This window comes from Octopus bimaculoides, chromosome 27 (assembly GCF_001194135.2).
Source record: "Octopus bimaculoides isolate UCB-OBI-ISO-001 chromosome 27, ASM119413v2, whole genome shotgun sequence".
Lineage (NCBI taxonomy): Eukaryota > Metazoa > Mollusca > Cephalopoda > Octopoda > Octopodidae > Octopus > Octopus bimaculoides.
The window spans coordinates 9,111-30,982 of NC_069007.1; the positions used below are offsets into that span (position 1 = coordinate 9,111).

Here is a 21,872-nt window from a genome sequence, read left to right on the forward strand (position 1 = left end):
ATATATATATATAAATCGAGTCTGTACACACAATACAACGAAAGTTATAACAATTTTTAAACAGTAGGTGCTTCTGTCCTTTGTTCTGCAGCAGCAGGGGAAACTATAATAGGGGGCAAATCAGTGTGATAAAGGTTAACACCTTCTTCCTCTAGGGGCTGCATCCCGGACATGACCCCTGGCTGACCTTCTGCTCTTTTTAGCCACTGTGCATTTAAAACCACCTCGAGAAATTTTTAGTCGAACGAAATCGAACTCCGAACCTTTTATCTCCTTTAAGTCTGTTTTTTTATTATTATTATTATTATTCTATGGGTCTTTTAGGCCGAACCGCTAGGTTACGAGGTAGTAAACACCGGTTTCAAGCGGTGGCGGGGAACGAGCACCTACGCTCAGACACATACGTAGAGTCGGGACATGTATTCATTTGCATACGCGCACACGCGCGCACTTGTCGTAGGATCGACTACTCACGACTAGCTAGCGCGGACGCGCGACCACTCTTCTTTAGTAGTACCCGTATAGTCTATATGTGTGTGTGTGTGTATTGTAGGGTAGTTTTTATATGGCTTTTGGTAGAGACTGCAGATAAAACAAATAAAGCCAGTGGGGGAACACGTGTGGGTCTGCCAGTATCACTGATTCGTCATAAAACCCCTATATATGTGGGGTTAGGGTGCTTCCACCAAATTGATATAAACGAATAAATAATTAATGTATCAAAACAAAGACTCGAAGATGTGATAACATTTTAATTAATTTAATGGTGCATATTAGTCTTTTTTTAATAAACTAAGTATATATTAAGAAACTGTAGATAAATATGATTACTTTACCATGAATAAATGCTTCCTACAAAGCAGACTGTTCGTCCGATGGAAGCGATTATAAACGTCATATTTCGCTGGTCCGAGCTTCGTCAATGACACCATAAAGGCAATCTCTCTTGACGCATGCGCATGGCGAAAATTATAATTATGAACACACAGAGGTATAACTACACTTGAGTGCTCCATCAATTTATTTCCTTGCAACTAGCTAGCAAAGTTGTTAGCACGATGCTCGAAGTGTTTAGCGGTCTTTCGTGCATCTTTACGTACTGAGTTCATATTCCGCTGAGATTGACTCTTTTCAGGGTCGATGTAATCGGCTAGTTCCCTTCCATAGGTTTCAGACCTATGTGTCAAGTAGAAAGTTTCTTTGAACTCTGAAAGAAAAGCAGTTCATACCTTTTTAGTTTAAGGCTTTAAAGGGGAAAAAAATTATAGTGGTCAGAATTGCAACGAATGATTTATTCAGAAAAACATGAAGACCGTACATATAATTAAACGTAAGATCTAGGCATAGCTGCTTAAGTGCTGACGTAGTTTTGTAGTAAGAAGTTTGCTTCCCAACCACATGTGCTTCGATTCAGTTCCCACTGTGTGGCACCTTGGGCAGCTGTCTTTTACAAATGCATCACAGGACCAAACCATCGTAGTTTTTTCTCTTGCATACTACACCTGGTGGATCTTTCTGATTTGACGGCCAACACTTTTCATTTATGTTTTATGTAGTGTTTTTGGTACCGAAACACTTCCAAACTTCGTATACTTGTATATTTTGTGTTATAGAACAGATAAAAATGTTCGTATTCGAAGTTATTTCATGTAAAAAATTGTCGCATTTCGGTAATTTTAACCAATCACTGACGTCTATTGAGGTGAAAACAAATACTGCTGTGGAATGTAAACAACATATTCTAACGGTGTCATGGGATCTTTTCCCTTGAATAAAATTAGTGCTGTAGTTTGTCAACAACTATCGGTGGTACTTTTATTTATGACATCGTTCGTGCGTTTGTACTGGTTTTAGCTTTAGGGTTAGGGTTATGATTATTTTTGCCATAACCTCATTCCTAACCCTAACCCCCTAAACCCTTACTAGGGAATAATGATATAATTAAACAGAGAATAACACTCTTGACACCGGCAAAAATTATTGTTTACAAGAAGAGCAGTAACTGTATTCAGCTGAATAGACGTCAGTGATTGGTTGAAATTACAGAAATACGACAACTTTAACATGAAATAACTTGCGATGTACAATTTTTTGTTAAGGTTAAGAGAAGAAGTTGTTTCATATGACACATTCTACCAGTGTCCCAAGTTTGAAAGTGTTTCGTTAAGAAAACAAGTGGTGCCCGTCAAATCAGAGAGATCCGCAGATTGTATAATGCTTGTGTAAAGATGACTATCCTCTATAGTAGTGAGATATGGGCCTTTATTGCAGAGGGGTCGTGCCTCTGAAATGGGGGAATCCTCAACATAATTGCCGCATGGAATGCCATGTCGACCGTGGATGTGTTTGCCGCTGGGTTGTGTTCTGGGCGAGCCATTATGTGCCGATTAACCACAGGAATTTTCCAGTTCTAATTCATTGCCGGGTGATGTGAAGGCTGTGATCGTTTGACAGGGTCACCAAATGTAGCAGGCTGGATGTGGTGTGCCATATCAATGTGATACGATGTAGCCCACTACTAAATATAGTGTATAGATGTAACGCTTCAAGGTTCTCCCGTCGGAGTAATCAGTGTACATCGAAGAATTAACACCAAGAAGGAAGAAATGTTATTTACATATATTTATTTGTTTACCCGACGGTTTGTTAAAGAGACAGGAGCAATGCTAGTGATAGTGACGAGGAGGAGGACTCGCTGGTTAGTAGTTGATAAGTAAAAAAAGTTTGTCTGTCAGTAGAAAGGGAAAGAGTAAGGTAGTCATAGTGCTGACTAGAAAGGATAAAGGCAGTATCGCCTTTCTTACAGCCGAAAGCCTCTCTTCACATGTCGAACGAAAGGCAAAAGGAAGTGCTGCTCTTGGTTAAGGCTGACGCAAAAGAGCTGGTGTTGCTTCTTGGTCTTGCTGACACATAAGGGGAAGAGATAGAAAATTCTCTCTGTTATATAAGCTATGGTCAGTAATGTGGGTTAAGCCTTAAACAAAGGACTGACCTTTTCTTGACCAGTACAAGTCCTAGGAGGTGGAGTGTTTCCTCATCAATCATCTATTGTAGAAGATTTCTCACTCGTTTTGACAAGCAGCAATCCGGTGGATTTGGTTTCAAATCTCAAGCAGGGTCAAGCTAGACTCTTACACTCTGATGGATGTGCAACATCAGTGCGTAAAAACTAACACTTCCTTTCTCCAAGCTTAGATTCGAAACCAAATCTAAGGATTCTCGTCTGACCAAACAGGCACGAAAGAATTTTCTTTGTCCTGTCAAAAAATTATGAATTGTCTCCCCTTGACCGACGACCTCAGCCTTGTCAGGCGAATTTCAAATGAACAGGAGCTGACCTTCCTGCAGCATGTCTGTCTTTCTAGCTGCCACGGCTGTTATAAACACCGTGGTCAGCAAAGGGACAGGCAGAAAGGATCTGGGACTAAGCTGACCAGTGTTTTCTCAGATGAACAACGCCCACTGACACAAACCATTTCCAGTTGTACATCATACACACAGATGTATACTGTCTAAATTCTTCTCCAGCTCGAAGCTGTTTGCAATAAATTGATGTATTGGAAAATTGTGTAGACCAACAGCAAGTGCAAGTCCCGTATATACATTATTTAAACTATAAATCGATATCATTCCATTATTTACTTGGAAGGCATCCACATGCATGATTAGTTAGGGTGAGTTTTAGGGCGTAATGGAAGTGACAAAGGAGTATATTTGGCATATCCTACTTCATGAGTTCAATAAAGGTAACAACACAATGATATTCCTCACACAAAGTGTGAGGAATATCAAAGCAGTATATAGGGATAGGACAAATAGCATAAGCCAGTGTCAATGGTGGATCCAGAAATTACAAGCTGGAAAATACGGCCTAGAAGACGAGTGTCGTCCTGGAAGATCTGTAGAGCTCGACAAGGACGTCCTGGAAACCTTGGTGGAACAAAAACCTGTAACTGTTGAGGAACTAGCAGAGAAGCTTGGATTGGGTCGTTGAAATCGGCACTAGAAGAAAAATGACCAAGTTTTTTACCAAGAGGAAAGGTGTTGTTCTTTCAGGATCATGCTTGGCCACATACAGCGAGGATGACATTCCAAAGGCTGGAGCAGTTTGAATGGGAAACAATGCCTCACCCACCATATTCACCAGACATTACCCCATCTGATTATCATTTATTCTGTAGTCTTCAAAATTATTTGGATGGAAAAAATATGGAATCTGTAGACGAGGTCAGAACAGTACTGGCAGAATATTTTTCATCACAGACAAGTGAATTTTGGAAGAGGGGCCCTGCGAGTCTGCTAGATAGTGGAGGAGCATTGAAGGGGAGTATATTTTAGATTAAAAAAGAATTTTATTTATCTTAATTTTGAAAAATAAAAGAAGTATAAAAAAACTGCATTATGTATGGGATGACCCAATATATATATATATATATATATACATACATTTATGTATAGATATCAGCACACTTGTTCTCATCTCCTTTCTAGTTACCTCTCTCTGGCCAGGTAACCATGCACCTCCTCTATAGAAAAACACGTTTCTAACTTTGTCACATTCCAACCTTTTATCATCTGACACAAGATCTCTCCCACCTCCTCTAACGCCCTCTCCCCTCTCAAAATTCCTTGTCTTGAAAGTTTCTTGGTGACCCCAGCCAGTGCTGGTGCCCCATAAAAAGCATCCAATCAATACTGTAAAGTGGTTGGCACTTGGAAAGGGCATCCAGCTGTAAAACCCATGCCAAAACTGACCTCGCCTGTGCTGGTGCTACGTAAAAAGCATTGAGTCCACTCTGCGGAGTGGTTGGTGTGAAGAAGGGCATTCAGCCGTAAAAGCCCTGCCAAAACCAGACAGTCGTCTGTAGTAGTCTTCTACCTGGCTGGCTCCTGGCAAACCGTCCAACCCATGCCTGCACGGAAGGCAGACGTTAGATGATCCTCATGATATATAATGTTATGAAAAACTGCTTTCTTTTGTAGTTAATAGATTTATTTAAAAAATAAGTGATTTTTGAGAATACATTTCTCACCTGTTGAGTAGCAATGTCACATGTATTTTTTGCCTTTTGTTGAAATATATTAGAATAAGTATGTCAGTATGATAAAAGAATGTTTTATTTTTATCAAAAAGTAGTAGTGATAAATTAACTCAGTTCTAGATAAACGGAGAGAAAATGTAGTTCTTGAAGGTTCTTATCACCATTGTACATTTTTTTTTTTCCAGTGAGAATATATTTAAATTTATATTAGATAAGTGTCAGAGAATGAGTTGTCATGCTTGTTTCAAGTTTTGGCACAAGGCCAGGAATTTCGGGGGAGGTGTGAAGATGATTACATCGGACCCCACCCTCTCTTCCAATGGTAATTATTTTGCTGACTCCAAACGGATGAAAGGCAAAGGTAACCTCAGTAGAAATTTGAACTCATAACGTAAAGAATTAATGGTTATTTTCATCATAATTTAATGTGCATCTTTCATGCTGGGACTGTACTAAGCAGCACTGTCTGTCTTGGCATGATTTTTAAAACTGAATTCCTTTCCTAACAACATACAAGAGAAAAGCCATGCACGGACAGTTAAGCAACAAAGATTTCTCAATAATATCAGTTCTTTCTTATATGAATGCATTTGTGTCTAGTTAAGTGAATAATCTGAGAGAATGATTTACCACAGATATCACAGGGATATGGTTTCTCCCCCGAATGAATACGTTTGTGTTGTTTTAAGTTACTTTCTACAGAGCATGATTTGCCACAGATATCACAATGAAATGGTTTCTCTCCTGTGTGAACGCGTATGTGACTAGTTAAATTACCCTTTACAGAAAATGATTTACCACAGATATCACATCTGTATGGCTTCTCTCCTGTATGACTGCGTAAGTGATTGGTTAAGCAACTACTTACAAAGAATGATTTACCACAGATATCACAGCGATATGGTTTCTCTCCCACATGAATTTGTTTGTGATTACGTAAGACACATTTATCAGAGAATGATTTACCACAGATATCACAGTGATATGGCTTTTCTCCAGTATGGGTCCGTATATGTTTAGCTAAAATATATGTTTGAGAGAACGATTTATCACAGAAATCACATTTGTATGGTTTTTCTCCTGTGTGACTTTTTATGTGTCTTGTTAAGTGAATAATCTGAGAGAATGATATGCCACAGTTTTCACAGCGATATGGTTTCTCCCCTGTATGAATACGTTTGTGTTTAGTTAAGGTACTTCCATCGGAGAATGAGTTACCACAGATATTACAGTGATATGGTTTCTCTCCTGTATGAACATAGTTATGTCTAACTAAATGATGTTTATGAGAAAATGATTTACCACAAATTCCACAGCTATGTGGCTTTTCTCTTGTATGAGTAAATCTGTGTGAAGCTAAACTATCTGCACGAGAAAATGATTTACCACAGACATCACAGTGATGGGAATTAATACATTTGTGAGTAGTGAGTGTAATGGCCTTACAAAATGACCTTTTACACATATCACAGTTGTAGGATTTTTCTAACACTTTTGGCATGCCTTTAAGAAAAGAATGACTCCTTTGAATTTCTTTAGGTTTTTCACATAAATAAAATTTTTTTAGAAATGTTCTTCTTCCAACAGATTAATCACAGTTCGCAAAAATTCAACATAGATTTATGCAAACAAGGTTATATCTGTTCTGTATAACATCTTCCTTCTTAGTCTTTTAGAAGATAAATAATAATGATGATGTGTCTGAAGTTAACAATTCTGTTCTGTCAATCTCATTTGATGTTCTGAAATAAAAAAAAAAGGAACAAAATAAGAGACAGCAAACACTAAAAAATAAGTCTTCAACTGTGGAGATTTTACATTTTTATAATGATAACTGTAAATCGTTAGACAGGTGCCCTCCCTGTATTCCAGGGGTAACTGGCCAACATTCTCCAGTTCCCTCTCGTTTATGCAGCATAGATGCATTCAGCCAGGCTTATTTGCAGTCCATTCTTTGATGCTATCAGTCTACAAACGTCTTTGATAAGCCTCTTGTTCATGTAGCGTGGTTAGGATGAGAGACTTCTTGCTAGTTCATATCCGTCATTTACTGCTACATTATTACAAAGGTGTTCATGTAACACAAGAAGAATTAATTTTACAGATGCAGGAGATCATCAGAAATTTGATATCTGGGTTGATTTTTCACATCAAATGCATATTCAAGTTGCCATGGTATAAGTTCTTCACTTATCACACTGCGTTGAATATAAAGCTGTGAGAACAGCTCTTAGGGTCAGTCATGCTGGGATGAGTATGTTAGCTGTGAAAAAAAACTAGTAGTGAAAGAGAAATTCACCCAGGACCAGCTGGGTGAATTTACTCTGGCTTTTTTTACACTAAAAAAATGACTGATGCCATTCAATCATGTGAACAAAGAGTTCTGATTGGCTGAAATAGGTTCTGCATGTATGATGACCTCATGGTTTACATGTGGTCAAAGGGGAGCTGAAATTAACTGTTATATCAGACCCCTTTCAGTCGAGTTTGTAGGAAAACAAAGGCAAAAAGTGAACAATTAAGAACAGAGAATGAAAATGAACAGCAGAAAAAACGCAAATGCAAAAAAAATATTGTCCACGGAAGAGAAAGTTCACGACAAAGTCTATGCTGTGGGGTTGTTTTTTTTTTTTTTTTTTTTTCATTTCTCTCAAATCAAGATGCTTACACTCTGTCGAACATGCACACAAACATTACACATCCAGCAAAGCAGACTAGCTTCATTTCTTTCAAGGACATGCACAGGCTTGGAAGAAATGAAGCTAATATGTTTTGCTGGATGTGCAATGTCAATGTGCATGTATGACAGAGTGTAAGCGCCTTGAAAGAAAAGTTGGGCATAAGAGGCATCAGATGTGGTGTTGCGCTGGTATGGTCATGTGATGTGTTTGGACAAGGACAGCTGTGTAAAAAAGTGCTGATCTCTGACTGTGGAGGGAACCTGTGAATGAGGTAGATCCAGGAAGATATGGGAGCAAGAAGTGGAGCATGATCTTCGAACATTGGGCCTCATGAAGGCAATGACAAGTGGTGGAGACCCTTGGCAATATGCCATGCTTGAGAAGAAGACCCATCAAGCCAAGTGAAAGTATAGTCCTGGCACCTGTGTCGGTGGCATGTAAAAAGCACTCTTTACATTCTTGGAGTGGTTAGCATTAGGAAGAGCAGCCAGCCATAGAAACCATGCCAAGTCAGATTGGAACCTGGTACAGCGCTCCAGCTTGGCAGTTTCAGTCAACTCATCTAACCCATGCCAGCATGGAAAGCAGATGCTAAATGATGATGGTGATGATGATGATGATGATGGTTGTGCATCGTTTTTAAAGTTAACTAAAAATAATAGGTGTGCATATATTTGGTCATTCAAAGAACTCTTCTGCCACTTTGTGTAATTCTGTCTGAAATATGTGTATCTACAGGTGTATTGATAGTGAATGGTGTGTCACATGTATGCATAGGAGGTGTGGATGTGGTAGAAAAAGGAGCAGGGTTTTTGCTGATAGGGTGACAAATTGATAAAAACATGCTTCAATTGATTGATATACATAGTCTATCCAACACCACGAATTTGGGTTTCATTTTCAATACACAAAAGGGAAGCCATAGATTTTAGTTTATGTTGAGTATTTTTTTTTTTTTTAGTCAATTTTCATTAATTTTATATCCTGTGCCTTCGTTCGCTGCCCCTCTTTCAAATTATGTGGCATTGCTGATGTCTAACAGTTGATGCTAATGTATATGAGTCTTTTTTTCAAATGTAATTCGAGAGAATTGAAGCAGCAAATTCACCTTATCACAAACTTACTCATTTTGCCCAGGATAAATTTGTCTTTAATATGCTCAAAGAGAATGGATATAATTTTCTGAAATAGTGATCAGATTATGTTATAAAGCTTTTAATGCATTTAGGAAAGGCCATTAGCTTAGCTGATATAGAATTTGTAAGGTGATGAACATTTGCAAAAAATGTGTTGTCTCAAAGTCAAAAAAATGCAGTAAAAACACCTCATCTTGCCCCCCCCCCCCATATATACATGGCAGGGGAGGTTATGGGCCACTAGACATTTGGGTCCGAAGAGATTCTGTAAAGCTAAGCATTTTATGGGTGTGAAACCCGGGGTAACCCCAAGGACGACCATAACTATCTTTAATTATATATACATATATATATATATATATATATTTATATATATTTATGAATTTATGTTGCAAGATTCCTGATGTGAAGTTGTGTGTTCAAACAGATATTGTTGTATTTCGGGATGGTAATTTTTTTTTCGTTCTTCAATCATTTATTACTGTTCTTATTCTAACTTATGTCAACTGTCCGTAAATCTTTCATCACACGTCTGTGACCTCCTCAGCGACACTTTCTGTCTTGTGTGCTCTTGCTCTGCCTATTCCATTCACACAAAGACAGAAAGTGTCGCTGAGGTGGTCACAGGTGTGTGATGAAAAATCTCCAAACAATGTACATTAGTCAGAATAAGAACAGTAATAAACGAGTGAAGAACGAATATATAGTACATGTTTATTTGAGATGAAATGAAAAAAATGACCATCCCAAAATACAACATATATATATATATATAATGGGTCATCCCATAAGTAATGCTTTTTGTTTTCAATTGCATGAAATAAAAGTCGGAGGGGGATATGATTAACTACCAGCATCAACTTGCTTTAAAAGCCGGTAGTAATTTTACCTTGTCCTTATTCTTGGTGCAAATTTTTAAGAGTGCAGTTCGATTTTGTTCTTTTTTCTAAGTGACAAAGGTGCATATTCGGCATATTTTGCTTTATGAGTTCAATAAAGTCAACAACGCAACGTAAAGTGCGAGGAATATTAATGCAGTATATGGGGATCGGACAGTAAACGTAAGCCAGAAATTCCGAGACGGAAACTACAGCCTAGAAGACGATCCTAGTCCTGGAAGATCTGTCGAGCTCGACAAGGACGTCCTGCAAACCCTGGTGGAAGAAAATCCCATCGTAACTGTTGAAGAACCAGTAGAGAAGCTTGGATTTGGTCATTCAACCATTCATCGACACCTACGTGCCATTGGAAAAGTCAGGCAAATTGGGTCAATGGGTTCCTCACAAACTTTCCGAGTGAACGCGTGCTCTTCTTTGCTGTCGCGTCTCACAAATGAACCTTTTTGGGACCAAATAGTGACTGGAGACGAGAAATGGGTTCTCTAAACGAAAGAATGCCGAACTTTGTTTATCTTAAATTTGAAAAATGAAAGAAGAATAAAAAAAAAAACGCATCATTTATGGAATTACCCCTTATATATACACACACGAAGGGCTTCTCCTCTGTTTCCGGGTACCGGATCCATTCAAACGGCTTTGGTCGGCTCCCATAGTGTCATGCAGGGGCAACACACCCAGCTATTGGAATGAACTCGCGTAACCCGTAATGTGTTCATTCATATATGAATCTAGGGCAGTCGTCATTTTGACAAATTGAATAAAAAATATAATCTTGTAAAAGTGAAAGTGGAGACTAGGAAAATCGTGGATTTTCATGGATTTCGACAATATTTTTTTTAAAGATTTGTCCCAACGTTTTTAAGCGCGTATTGCAAAAAAAAAAAAATCCCCAAAAGTTCGTCCCGGATGCTCCAGGTGGGGCTTAAATAAAGTTATAAATTTTCAAGCGCTTCTGAGACAAAAAATTAATAAATCCCGTCAAATCAGAGAAAATCCAACTTAATTTGGCGACTTATTCCAGGCCTCCGCACACCTTCTAAACATAGGGTCACACCCACAATTTGTCCGGCAACATATATATATATATATATATATATATATATATAATGATCACCGAAATGATACACATTCACATAATACAGAAGATAAATCTACTCTAGTAAGTAAATATACATATATAATAAAACAGGAGATTAATGTCATTACTTTACCATGAATATAGGCTTCATACCATGTAAAGAAATTTATCGATGAACGCGATTACAATGAAAGCCAAGACGTTCGCTGCGCGATTCTAATGGATGTGAAGCAAGGCAACATGTTTGCGCATGCGCATGAGGAAATAGCAGCAACAATTCTTGAAAGTCTCAAAAGTATTTTCTATCAATTTTGAGAAGATCGAAACTTCGATTGTTAATAATTAACATCCAAATAAACGGAATCGTGTTTCCAGTGATTCATAAGACGTGCTTGGACGGGATGCGTTGTTCTATCCATGTACTTTTACAATCAATAAACACATGGATGTATTAAATTAATTCAAATAAAATTTAAATGAAGACATTCTATTCATATATATTTCGATACATGGAGATAAAAAAAACTGCGAATGTCAGTGTGTCACACCTTTTCAACTTTATTCCTAGACACTGTAGCCCAACAGGCCGACTCCGAGAGTAAATTAAAAACATTTCCGGGCCGAATCATCAGGACCCGCAATCACGAAATTTTGAAGTCAAAAGTTTTAATTAATGCGATTGTTTTCGGCCCTTTTTTTTTTCCATGGGACCCGACGCGCGCACCCGCACAAACACGCACGATTAAAAAAGAAAGCCTCTACATGTTTGAATATGTGTAAATTTTCTGTACTCCCATCACACTGTTGAATCTGCGTTTTGCATTTTTCCAGTAACATTCAACTGAGTTTCTTTGGAGGGAAAAATATGGGAAAACAGGGGATGAATGTTTTCAGAACATTCTAAAACCTCTTTCAGAAGGGTTCACTTTTCTTTGACTACTTTTGAGTAAGATTTTATTTCAAAATTTGTTTTAGTTTCACTTTTCGCCTAATTTTGCTTAGATTGCTTTCATTTTTGGTGTATCGATACAACTCTGATTTTTGATTACGATCAACCAATTACTTTATCTCGTAAATCAAAGAATCTGATGTTATTTGGAATTAATTATAGTTGGGTAATTTTAGCCAATCAACAGACAGCGTGGCATTAGCAGCTTGTTACCATGACAACAGGATGCTGTGTTGTGGTTCGCTTCACTGTTGTCTGCGACTTCGTGGTTCAATTCACGGTTGCCTCTGACGCACGTTGTTCGATGTTGATTTATTACAATTGATTCCTCACACCACGGGATTCTTTTCACCCGCGTGTTTTGTTTCAATTTGTCTATGTTAGTATTTTTCTGTATTTATTTTTATCGTAGTTTACAAATCCAAGCATGAAAACATTACACAACTTTAGAGTTTGGGAGACAGATGCCCTCTTTTCACATCCACGAACTTATATATTAATGATATGTATAAACACATGGCTGGTATACATAATACTGAAATACGCATAAAGTAAACACATGCAGACAAATATATTAATATAACAATTTTTTTAAAAATACAATCAATGAATGAGAAAGACTAGATCAAGATAATACACCGTTTTCGGATATTCTCAGAGAGAACAGTGTTAATTTTCTGAAATAGTGTTCTGAATATGTTATAGTGATGTAGTTTTTGTAAAGAAAAAAATTGTTTTCACAAAGTCTAAAATGCAATGAATATACATATAAGTATGCGTGTGTGTGTGTGTGTGTAAAACGAGTCACACAAGCAGTGTCACTCATTTCCAACGTGTATATGATCTTATGTGGCAAAATAGATTCAGAGACCACGGAAAAGCTATAAACACATTCAATGCATCTTATACATGTCATAAGAATATAATGAAATTAAGGAATTTCATTGTCGTCAACTACCGTTTCTATCGCAATTTACTTTCACCTTTTTCTCAATACCAAACTGCACATGAACAAACGACACGCTCCTAAACTTTGAAGAAAGCAACTTGGTGGGGTACTCAAAAGTAGTTATAGCCCTTCATTGATAATTCCTCATGCATGCGCAAACATTTTTATTGATCAAAATCAATTTATTGTTCCAAGAGTTTCTCAAAGGCATCTCAATTATGAAAATGTAAAATTCACTAAAAATATTTTATACATGGACTTCGATTGTCTAACTTTCTTGCCTGTAGTTTATTGATATTTTGATTTAATTTTGTTTTACTTTATGTTAATTCTTTGTGGAATATCATCGTTTAACGTCCTCTTTCCATGCTAGCATGGGCTGAAATGTTATGAAACAAAATTTTTAAAGCTTCTGGTTCTTCATGTCGACTTTGCTTCTCTGGTCGTTCAGTGACCCCATCCAAAACTCAGGAGTAAAATTCCTCAAACTTGTTGTTCTTGATATGAATCAATTATTATTTTTTTTTTTTTGGAGTTCTCAACTTAACAAATACATCTTGAAATGTCAAGCAAACTTTTTTGAGGTATTGAAAGTGAGGTTGTTTCTGGCAACAGTGAAGTCTGCTCTTCTATACGGGGCTGAAACATAGACGCTCACTGAATCATCGAAGAAGCAGTTGGACGGTTGTTATACGAGGATGCTTAGAATGGCACTCAATGTCTCCTGGAAGAGTCAAGCAACAAACGCTGACTTATACCAGGGACTACCAAAAGTAACATTGAAGATACAGCATAGAAGGATGAGGTTAGCTGGACACTGCATCAGACACACCAATGAAACTGCTAACGAGCTAGTGCTCTGGCAACTAATGGAAGGAAGAACCAAGAGAGGAAGGAGAAAGATGACCCGTATCGACAACTTGCTGGAAGATACTGATATGGAATGGGTACAGGAGCTGAGGACCATCATGGAAGATCGAGATGAATGAGGGAAGTGTGTGGAAACAGTCTTGAGGCATCCTAGATAGATATACAATTAATAATCACATTTTAAATATTCCTCGAAAGTTCAGAAAATGTGCAGTTGGCATTTTTCTTCAGGAAATCTAAATGTGATCTTATACAATCATCATATTCTGCTCTCTATGAACGGAAAATGATGATTGAAAATTTCGCTTATTATTTGATTCTTCTATTTCACTGTGTTCTCGAAATGGTAATTCTTGACAAGCTAACATTTCAATACAGTGAGTTAATCATTTCAATATATCATGACTTGTTTATGCAACTTTCCCAGAGATCAATTGCAATATCAATTTGTTGTCAACCAAAGGTTTACAGAGCAATGACAGAATTCACAAGGTTCTGAGATTTCTTGTATTTTGCCAGAGCTGTAAACAAATTGCTCAAATCACAGTAGCCAGTAGTTATCCATGGCTTCTTATGTTGACAAAATAACAGACATGGGGAACAAAACAATTTGTTTCGTATGGGACAGCTTGTCATCCACTCATATTGTTCAAAATAACGATGACATTTCTTGCTACTTACTTTAGTTTTGATTTTCCAATTCAAGATTTGGTTTCTCTCTTCCAAGAAAAATAATCTTTTTCTCTTTGAAGCTTCTTGTTACAAAAGGTCGCGAAAGTCGAGAGGAAGCAGAGTCAATTGACACTGTTGCGATTTTGTGGGTAAATGACATTCTTGAAAAATGCTATTGGATTTTAATTTTGTTTTTTATTTTGATGAATCAACACAAGTCTAGCTAGGAATCTAATAACAAAATTAGAATCTAGTTTACTTATTTATGTAAATTTCTTAAAAATTATTTTAAAAGCATTGGAATTAATAAATGGATAAAAATGTTACCTTTTAACCACAAAATCAAATTCACTAATGAATTCTGGATAGTGGTCACATGATTAAATTCCATGGGGTAATGGTGACTTTTGACCCCTGAATAGGCAGTTAAGAAAATAAGCAGGAACAAGAATTGTATTACTCCCTATGTTTTGACCCTTTTTTTCTCTTTTCACTCCCTAAAAGACAGCAGGCAAGTTGTCTATCTTTTGAATTCTCCAAAGGAATGCAAGTATATTTGCTTTCTTTAGCGGTCCTACAATGCCAATTTTTTTAATTAACAGCTGCTGACCAATTCAATTCCTTCTGTTTACAGAGGCGTTCTCTTGTACACTGAGAAGCAAATGGTTTTCTGCATGCTGTGTCTGTTCGGAGACCAGAAGTCCTAATTCATTCATGCGACCACTTCCCAGGGGGAAATGAAAAAAGAAACAAAAATCCATTGGAAAATTAAGGAAAGTTAAAATTATCAATAATTAATTTTACATGAAACAAAACTTTATTTATCCTAGAAAAGAAGGCATGCAACGCATACATGGACACCACATGTCTGTAGCGGTGACCACTTCCCAGCACCCGCCATCATCACCACACATACCCCTATATGAGCAGTGACACATTAGAGGCACACACTTACTCACCCAGACTTGTCAAAAACTGGCCCCTATTCACACACACGTTCCTTCAGTTGGGAGGTGGGGGCACTGTGACTTTATTATCGACCTTCCTTCTAAACTCTTCTTCCAATCAGTTGCCATGCTTGATTACTAAATCTGCAGGGTTTTTTCTTTCATTCTCTCTTATTCCCCTCTGTTGAAGAGCATAGGTTTGAAACATAAAAGACTTTTTCGTTTTTTTATATTCCCAAGTGTCAAACTTAATACACCTGTCTTCATTTTTTGTTTTTCTATAAATTTCATCTATATACATATGTATATTTGTGTGTGATATTCTATAAGATGTTTCGTAGAATTCGTTTTGACAACGATAAGGTTATTCTTCTCTTTTGCAATTAAGAAACATTTTTTAATTTCGTTTTTTTTGGAGTGATTTACAATTGATATCACATGAGTGTTATAGTTTCCCTCTTGTATGAATATAATATGTGTGTAGTGGAGTGACTCCCTCTTGAGTGTGATTTACCACAAATATCACATTGACATGGTTTCTCTTCATCGGTGCATTTGTGGCTGGTGAAGATATCTCCATCAGAGCAGCATTAATCAGATATCAGAGTGATATAGCCTTTCCATGAGAGATTTACAACAGTGATCCAGTATGAATGTGTTTCGTTGTAGTATTTCAGTGAGAAAATGATTTTCTACAAACACAGTGCAACTTGTTCCTCTTATTTATGAGTAGTGGTGTTACCTTTTTATTTTGAGGATGATTTTTTTTACATGTAAGACATTATGACAATGTAACATTCTTTTTACAACAGCAAAAACCAATCCTTTTATGTTATCTTATTTTGAGTTTAGCTAAGTTCCCAATCTGAGCAAACATTCTTTCCAAATCTATCGAAATATTATGGCAGCTCTCCAGGGTGACTAAGTTTGTGTTTTTTTAAGAACCGATTTTCAGAGAATGATTTACCACAGATATTACAGTGATAGGCATGTTCTCCTGTGTGATTAAGCCTGTGTTTTTTTAAGAAACGATTCTCTGAGAATGATTTACCACAGATGTCACAGTAAAAAGGTTTCTCGCCTGTATGAGTTCGTTTATGAACTTTCAAGTTACTACTTACAGTAAATGTTTTACCACAAATATCACAATGATATGGTGAATCTCCTGTATGAATGTACATATGTCTATTTAAGTTACTAGCTATAGAAAATGATTTACCACAGATATCACAGCGATGTGGTTTCTCTCCTGTGTGAATACGTTTGTGTTGAATTATGTTACTTTCAATAGAAGATGAATAACCACAAATATCACAATGATATGGTTTCTCTCCAGTATGAATGCGTGAGTGTTTTTTTAAGGTACTTTTTACAGAGAATGATTTACCACAGATATCACAGCGATATGGTTTCTCTCCTGTATGACTGCGTAAGTGATTGGTTAAAGCTCTACTTTGAGAGAACGACTTACCGCAGATATCACATTGATGTGGCTTGCCTTTAGCATGAATCTGTTTGTGATCACATAGGACACTTTTATCAGAGAATGACTGACCACAAATGTTACAGTGAAATGGTTTTTCTCCAGTATGGATCAGTTTATGTTTGGTAAAGGAACCCCTGAAGAAGAAAGATTTCCCACACATATCACAGTGATAAGGTTTCCCTCCTGTATGAACATATGCATGCGCATTCAAGGCACTTCTTTCGGAAAAGCCATCACCACAGACATGGCAGCGATAAGGTTTCTCTCCTGTATGAACATAGCCGTGAGCAACTAAAGCACATTTCTGAGAAAATCCATCACCACAAATATCACAGTAATATGGTTTCTTTCCTGTATGAATATACTTATGTGCAGCTAAGAGGTTGTTTTGACAGAATGATTCACCACAAATGTCACAGTGATATGGTTTTTCTCCTGTATGGGTCCGTACATGTTGTGCCAAAGTATACGCTTGAGAGAATAACTTATTACATACATCACATTTGTATGGTTTTTCTCCTGTGTGACTCGTTATGTGTCTAGTTAAGTGAATAATCTGAGAGAATGATATACCACAGATATCACAACGATATGGTTTCTCCCCTGTATGAATACGTTTGTGTTTAGTTAAGGTACTTCCATCGGAGAATGAATTACCACAGATATCACAGTGATATGGCTTCGCTCCTGTATGAACATAGTTGTGTCTAGCTAAATGATGTTTATGAGAAAATGATTTACCACAGATATCACAACTATATGGTTTCTTTTCTCCCGTATGCGTATATTTGTGGGAAGCCAAACTATCTGCACGCGAAAATGATTTACCACAGACATCACAGTGGTGGCATCGGTGATTAGTGAGTGTAAGAGCCTTAGAAAAGGACTTTTTACAGATATTGCAAGTGTATAATTTTTGCACTGTTTTTGCCATGTTTTTACAAAAAGAATCATTCTTTTAACCCATTAATATTCAGATTGCTTTGTCAAATGCAATGCTTATTTATTCAGTTTTGAATTAATCATGCATTATATTGTAGCTTAAAACTTTCAATGGCGTGTGTGTTTATTTTTAGATGATACAGGCTGGATCTAAAGCAGAATATTTTGGGCCAGATATGGCTGGTTTAAACAACCTAAAGGGTTGAGTGTCTCAAATATTGTTTCGATATTTTTTCTCTCACCATAATAAATTAATAGTTTTCAAATTTCTGCTTTTATAGTTCATGGCTAACAAATATTTCTTTTGCTATATTTCCATCATCTGTGATATCTGACACCATCCAAAGATGGTGCAAATTCCTTTGTAAATTTACCCCAAGTTTATAGACAGGTCTAAAGAAATAGTTTACCATCAGTTTACATGAAAAGGGCTTTATGTTTCTTCTGCATAAGGTTTTCCTTGAGTCTTGAGACGATAATAATGATGATGCTTCTGAATTTAAAGATTCTCTTCTGTCAATGTCATCTGATGTTCTGAAACAATAAACAAACAAAATAAGATATATGAGGTGCATTCCAGAAGTTTTGAGATTTTTTTTGAAGGAGAGTCAGTTATAACTCTCTTAGATTATTTGTAATTTCAGTATATCATTACTATCAGTTGTTTGTTTAGCGGATTAGCGTTTTCACTAACTTTGGAAACCATTAGCAGACCAATCAGCTTCCGCTAAATTTCGTTCTGCTAACAAAATTCAGACGTTTGTTCCTGTCTTGAAGAGTCCATCAGGCACACTATTGGCTGAATGTGTGTGTACACGTGAGAAGACGTGATTGGTTGATGCAGCAGCATTGTGTAATTCTGCAGTCTTGAGTTCTGTTCTCTTATGATGTTGTCACATTACAGTGACAGTGGTGTACCTTATTAGCTTATCGAGTTATTGTTATGAGGACATTTTTGTTCAGCTTGAGGATGAAGGGCCAGTTTAGGAATCTGCAGTGGTTGTGGGTGAGGTGGAGAGCAAAAGAGTCTCAGAACACATGGCTCCACCTGGAGGACTAATTTGTCCTTACATCAAGGGATAAGAGGAATGCCAAAATACTGTATTTCCAGTGCATCATGTGCCAGTCCAAGGAGACCACCATCAAGGGACAAGTGGGGAGCCTCTACAACTTGAAGCTACATGTCAAGAAGAAACACCCAGTACATGCCATCCACTTTGAGGAGAGGATTCAGCTCTTCCCGTGGGAAACACAGACAATCTTTTGGTAGCAGTGCCAGTAACCAGTCGTTGCAGCCATGTGCAAAGAAAGCATGCCCGCCTAGCATTGGCAAGGCTTTGACCAAACTGCTGACATGGGCGTCCATCAATCTATGGTGGACAGAAAGATTGTAGACCTGTTTGTCGACAACATGCTACCACTGCATGGAGTGGAGTTCCCCATCTTTGTTGGCTTGATCAAGATGCTGAACCCCAACAAGACATCAATGTCCTACCACACCCTGAACAGGATGATCTTGGCTGGACATAAACAGCTGGAGGAGTATTTTTCAAGGCATTTATACCACACAACCACACCTGCATCCTGTAGGAGAAATTATGATAAACATGTTTATATCATTTGTTACCCACGTATGTTTCACCGTTGTGGTTGTGCAGTGGAACCACACAGCACTGGAAATGCAACTGAAATGCAATTAGGCAGAATTCTGCTTCAAGTACACAGAAACCTTTCGCGAATGTCTGTTCTACACATGGGAATTCAATTATGCAAAACAAAAAGAAATTAAAAAAGATTTTTTTGTGTGATTTAAGGAGGTATTTAGCTGTTATTTTTTAGCACATCTCACAATAACCAAAATACACAACTCCTTTGTTTGTAAGTCTGACGTATTGATGTTTTTCAATATCTTTCTCGTCATAAACACATTGAATAGTCTATTGATGAGATTTAATAAAAAAAAAATTCCGACTGTCCATATTTTGAAATTGATTAAAATTTTCTTTTTATTAGTCGTGTGAATTCCCGTGTGTAGAATACAAATTTGCAAACATTTTCTGAGTGGGTCGTATTTGGCACGTTTTACTGTCGAAGCTGACTAGTTTGCAGAATGCATTTAGGACATGAAGACTGTACGGAAGCTTGCTCTGCAATAGAGGTTGTTAGTTTAAAATTATGATAGAAAGAACAAATATAGGAAAAATTGCGATAAACATGTTTATATCATTTGTTTTGCTTGAAACCTGCACTGGATGTTCCGAGTGCATTTGGAGGCCACGACAGAGCATCAAGGGTGTTTTTTGTGGCATTAAGTGATGCAGTAAAGTATTCGGCACTATCATGCTATTAGCTGTCAGAAGTGAAAGTGCTCACTGCTAGTGAAGTATCTGTCTGTCTGCCTGCATGCCTGTTGCTGGCCTGTCGATTCTTTGGCTACTGACAGCTAATACCATGACTGGCCGGAGCGAGCTATATGTCTGTCTCTCTCTCTCTCTTATCTATCTATCTATTACTCGAAAGTTCGCGCGTCCTATTATTTTTAAACTTCAAACTTCATTTGTTTTCTATTTTGATAAATTCTCTCTGTTGAAAATTATATTTTTTATATTTTAGATAATTTGCAATTTCAGGAAATATGTTTTTATATTAAATTTGTGTTTTCTACTCACGACTAGCTAGCGCGGACGCGCGAACTTTCGAGTAATAGATAGATAGAGAGAGAGACAGACAGACAGACAGATAGCTCGCTCCGGCCAGTCATGGTATTAGCTGTCAGTAGCCAAAGAATCGACAGGCCAGCAACAGGCATGCAGACAGACAGACAGATACTTCACTAGCAGTGAGCACTTTCACTTCTGACAGCTAATAGCATGACAGTGCCAAGTATTTCCTGGCTTGTCGTTGTCGTTAATCACTCGGAACATCCAGGGTTGGGGTTCACACCAAACACAGGAAGATAATGATATAAACATGTGTTTATAGTGATTTTTTTTTATACACAAATGTGTGTGTCTGAAGGTGCATGGCCTAGTGGTTAGGGTGTTGCACTCACGATCGCTAGATCGTGGGTTCAATCCCTGTGGCGTTGCCATCACTTCGAGATCAGATGTGTGGTAACGGGTAAGGTCGATCCGATGAAGTGAGTGAGCTAATTAATGGACAGCACAATACATTTGATTACTGCAAACAAATCATTTGTGCAAAAACTGTTGGTGTGTTTATGTCGAGAGATTCCACCACACACACACACACAAACAAACATACACACACACAAACATACAGACACACACACACACACCAAAGATCGTCAATTTTCCGCTGCAAAATCGTAAGGTAAACCATCTGAAATGTTTTTTTTTTTTTCATAAATAAAACGTGTATTTTCAAGTTATGGGGGGGAAACAAAAGTTTAATTACGCCTATGTATTATACTAGAAGGATCTGCTGTAATTAAAAGGACCATTCTCCCCTTTCTGGAGAAAAGGGTCAAAGGGAGATGTCGCTTTCACAACAGAAGCAGTAAAGATAAGGAAAAAATAGAAAATAAATAGTATGAAACCGTGGATAAACAGGATTACTTTACCATGACATACAAACTGGACAATTTCGGCGATGAACGGGATAAGGATGAAAGGAATTCTTTTGAAAATAATCTTCGGAGCCTCAAAGAAGCCATGTCCGTTTGCGCATGCGTATTGAGGAAATGCTTTCCATCTACAAAAAGCTAGACATTAGAGATACAATTACACTTTAGCGCCCCACCAATTTTCTTTCTTCATAATTTGAATATTTTTCTTTTTTCTTTTACTTGTTTTCGTCATTAAAACTGCGACCATGCTGGGACACACTGACCTGAAGGGTTTAATCGAATAAACCGACCCCAGTCTGGTGCTTATTATATTAGATTTTTGTTGCTGAAACGCTAGGTTACAAAGACATAAACGCAGGCGTGGCTGTGTGGTAAGCAACTTGCTTCCCAACCACGTGGTTTTGGGTTCAGTCCCACTGCATGGTACCTTGGGCAAATGTCTTCTACTATGGTCTTGAGCCTTGTTAGTCTATTCAGTAGACGGAAACTGAAAGACTGTCATGTGTGTGTGTGTGTGTATATATATATATATATATATATATATATTTGCTTATTTTTGGTAGTTTTTTTTACTTATTTAGTCCCTCGATAGCGTGAGGCATTGATACACAGTTAATGCCCTTTATATATAA

General features: G+C 37.4%; 3 protein-coding genes across 3 annotated transcripts in view; all 3 read right to left on the minus strand.

The window, feature by feature from the left end:
- The window catches only part of LOC106881295 (zinc finger protein 43), a 4,809-nt gene extending 3,423 nt beyond the window's left edge, over positions 1 to 1,386 (minus strand). Inside the window, exon 1 of the mRNA XM_014931627.2 lies at positions 837 to 1,386. The gene's annotated coding sequence lies outside the window, so the exon portion shown is untranslated. The remainder of the gene's footprint in view (positions 1 to 836) is intronic.
- Positions 1,387 to 5,100: 3,714 nt separating this feature from the next.
- LOC106881298 (zinc finger protein 239) lies at positions 5,101 to 12,323 on the minus strand. The gene is made up of 2 exons (XM_014931630.2): positions 10,970 to 12,323; positions 5,101 to 6,784 (listed from the first exon to the last, which is right to left on the minus strand). Exon 2 carries the CDS (start codon positions 6,541 to 6,543, stop codon positions 5,608 to 5,610), a length of 936 nt encoding a protein of 311 aa, XP_014787116.1. The 5' UTR covers positions 6,544 to 6,784; positions 10,970 to 12,323; the 3' UTR covers positions 5,101 to 5,607.
- A 2,747-nt stretch (positions 12,324 to 15,070) lies between these two features.
- LOC106881297 (zinc finger protein 665) lies at positions 15,071 to 21,346 on the minus strand. Its single transcript, XM_014931629.2, has 2 exons — positions 21,235 to 21,346; positions 15,071 to 18,185 (listed from the first exon to the last, which is right to left on the minus strand). The coding sequence occupies exon 2, from the start codon at positions 17,641 to 17,643 to the stop codon at positions 16,123 to 16,125; it is 1,521 nt and encodes a 506-aa protein (XP_014787115.1). The 5' UTR covers positions 17,644 to 18,185; positions 21,235 to 21,346; the 3' UTR covers positions 15,071 to 16,122.
- Positions 21,347 to 21,872: the final 526 nt, after the last annotated feature.

Excerpts from the sequence above, each read along its gene's own strand:
- LOC106881298 (XM_014931630.2), bottom strand. The coding sequence starts at position 6,543 with ATGCCAAAAGTGTTAGAAAAATCCTACAACTGTGATATGTGTAAAAGG.
- LOC106881297 (XM_014931629.2), bottom strand. The coding sequence starts at position 17,643 with ATGGCAAAAACAGTGCAAAAATTATACACTTGCAATATCTGTAAAAAG.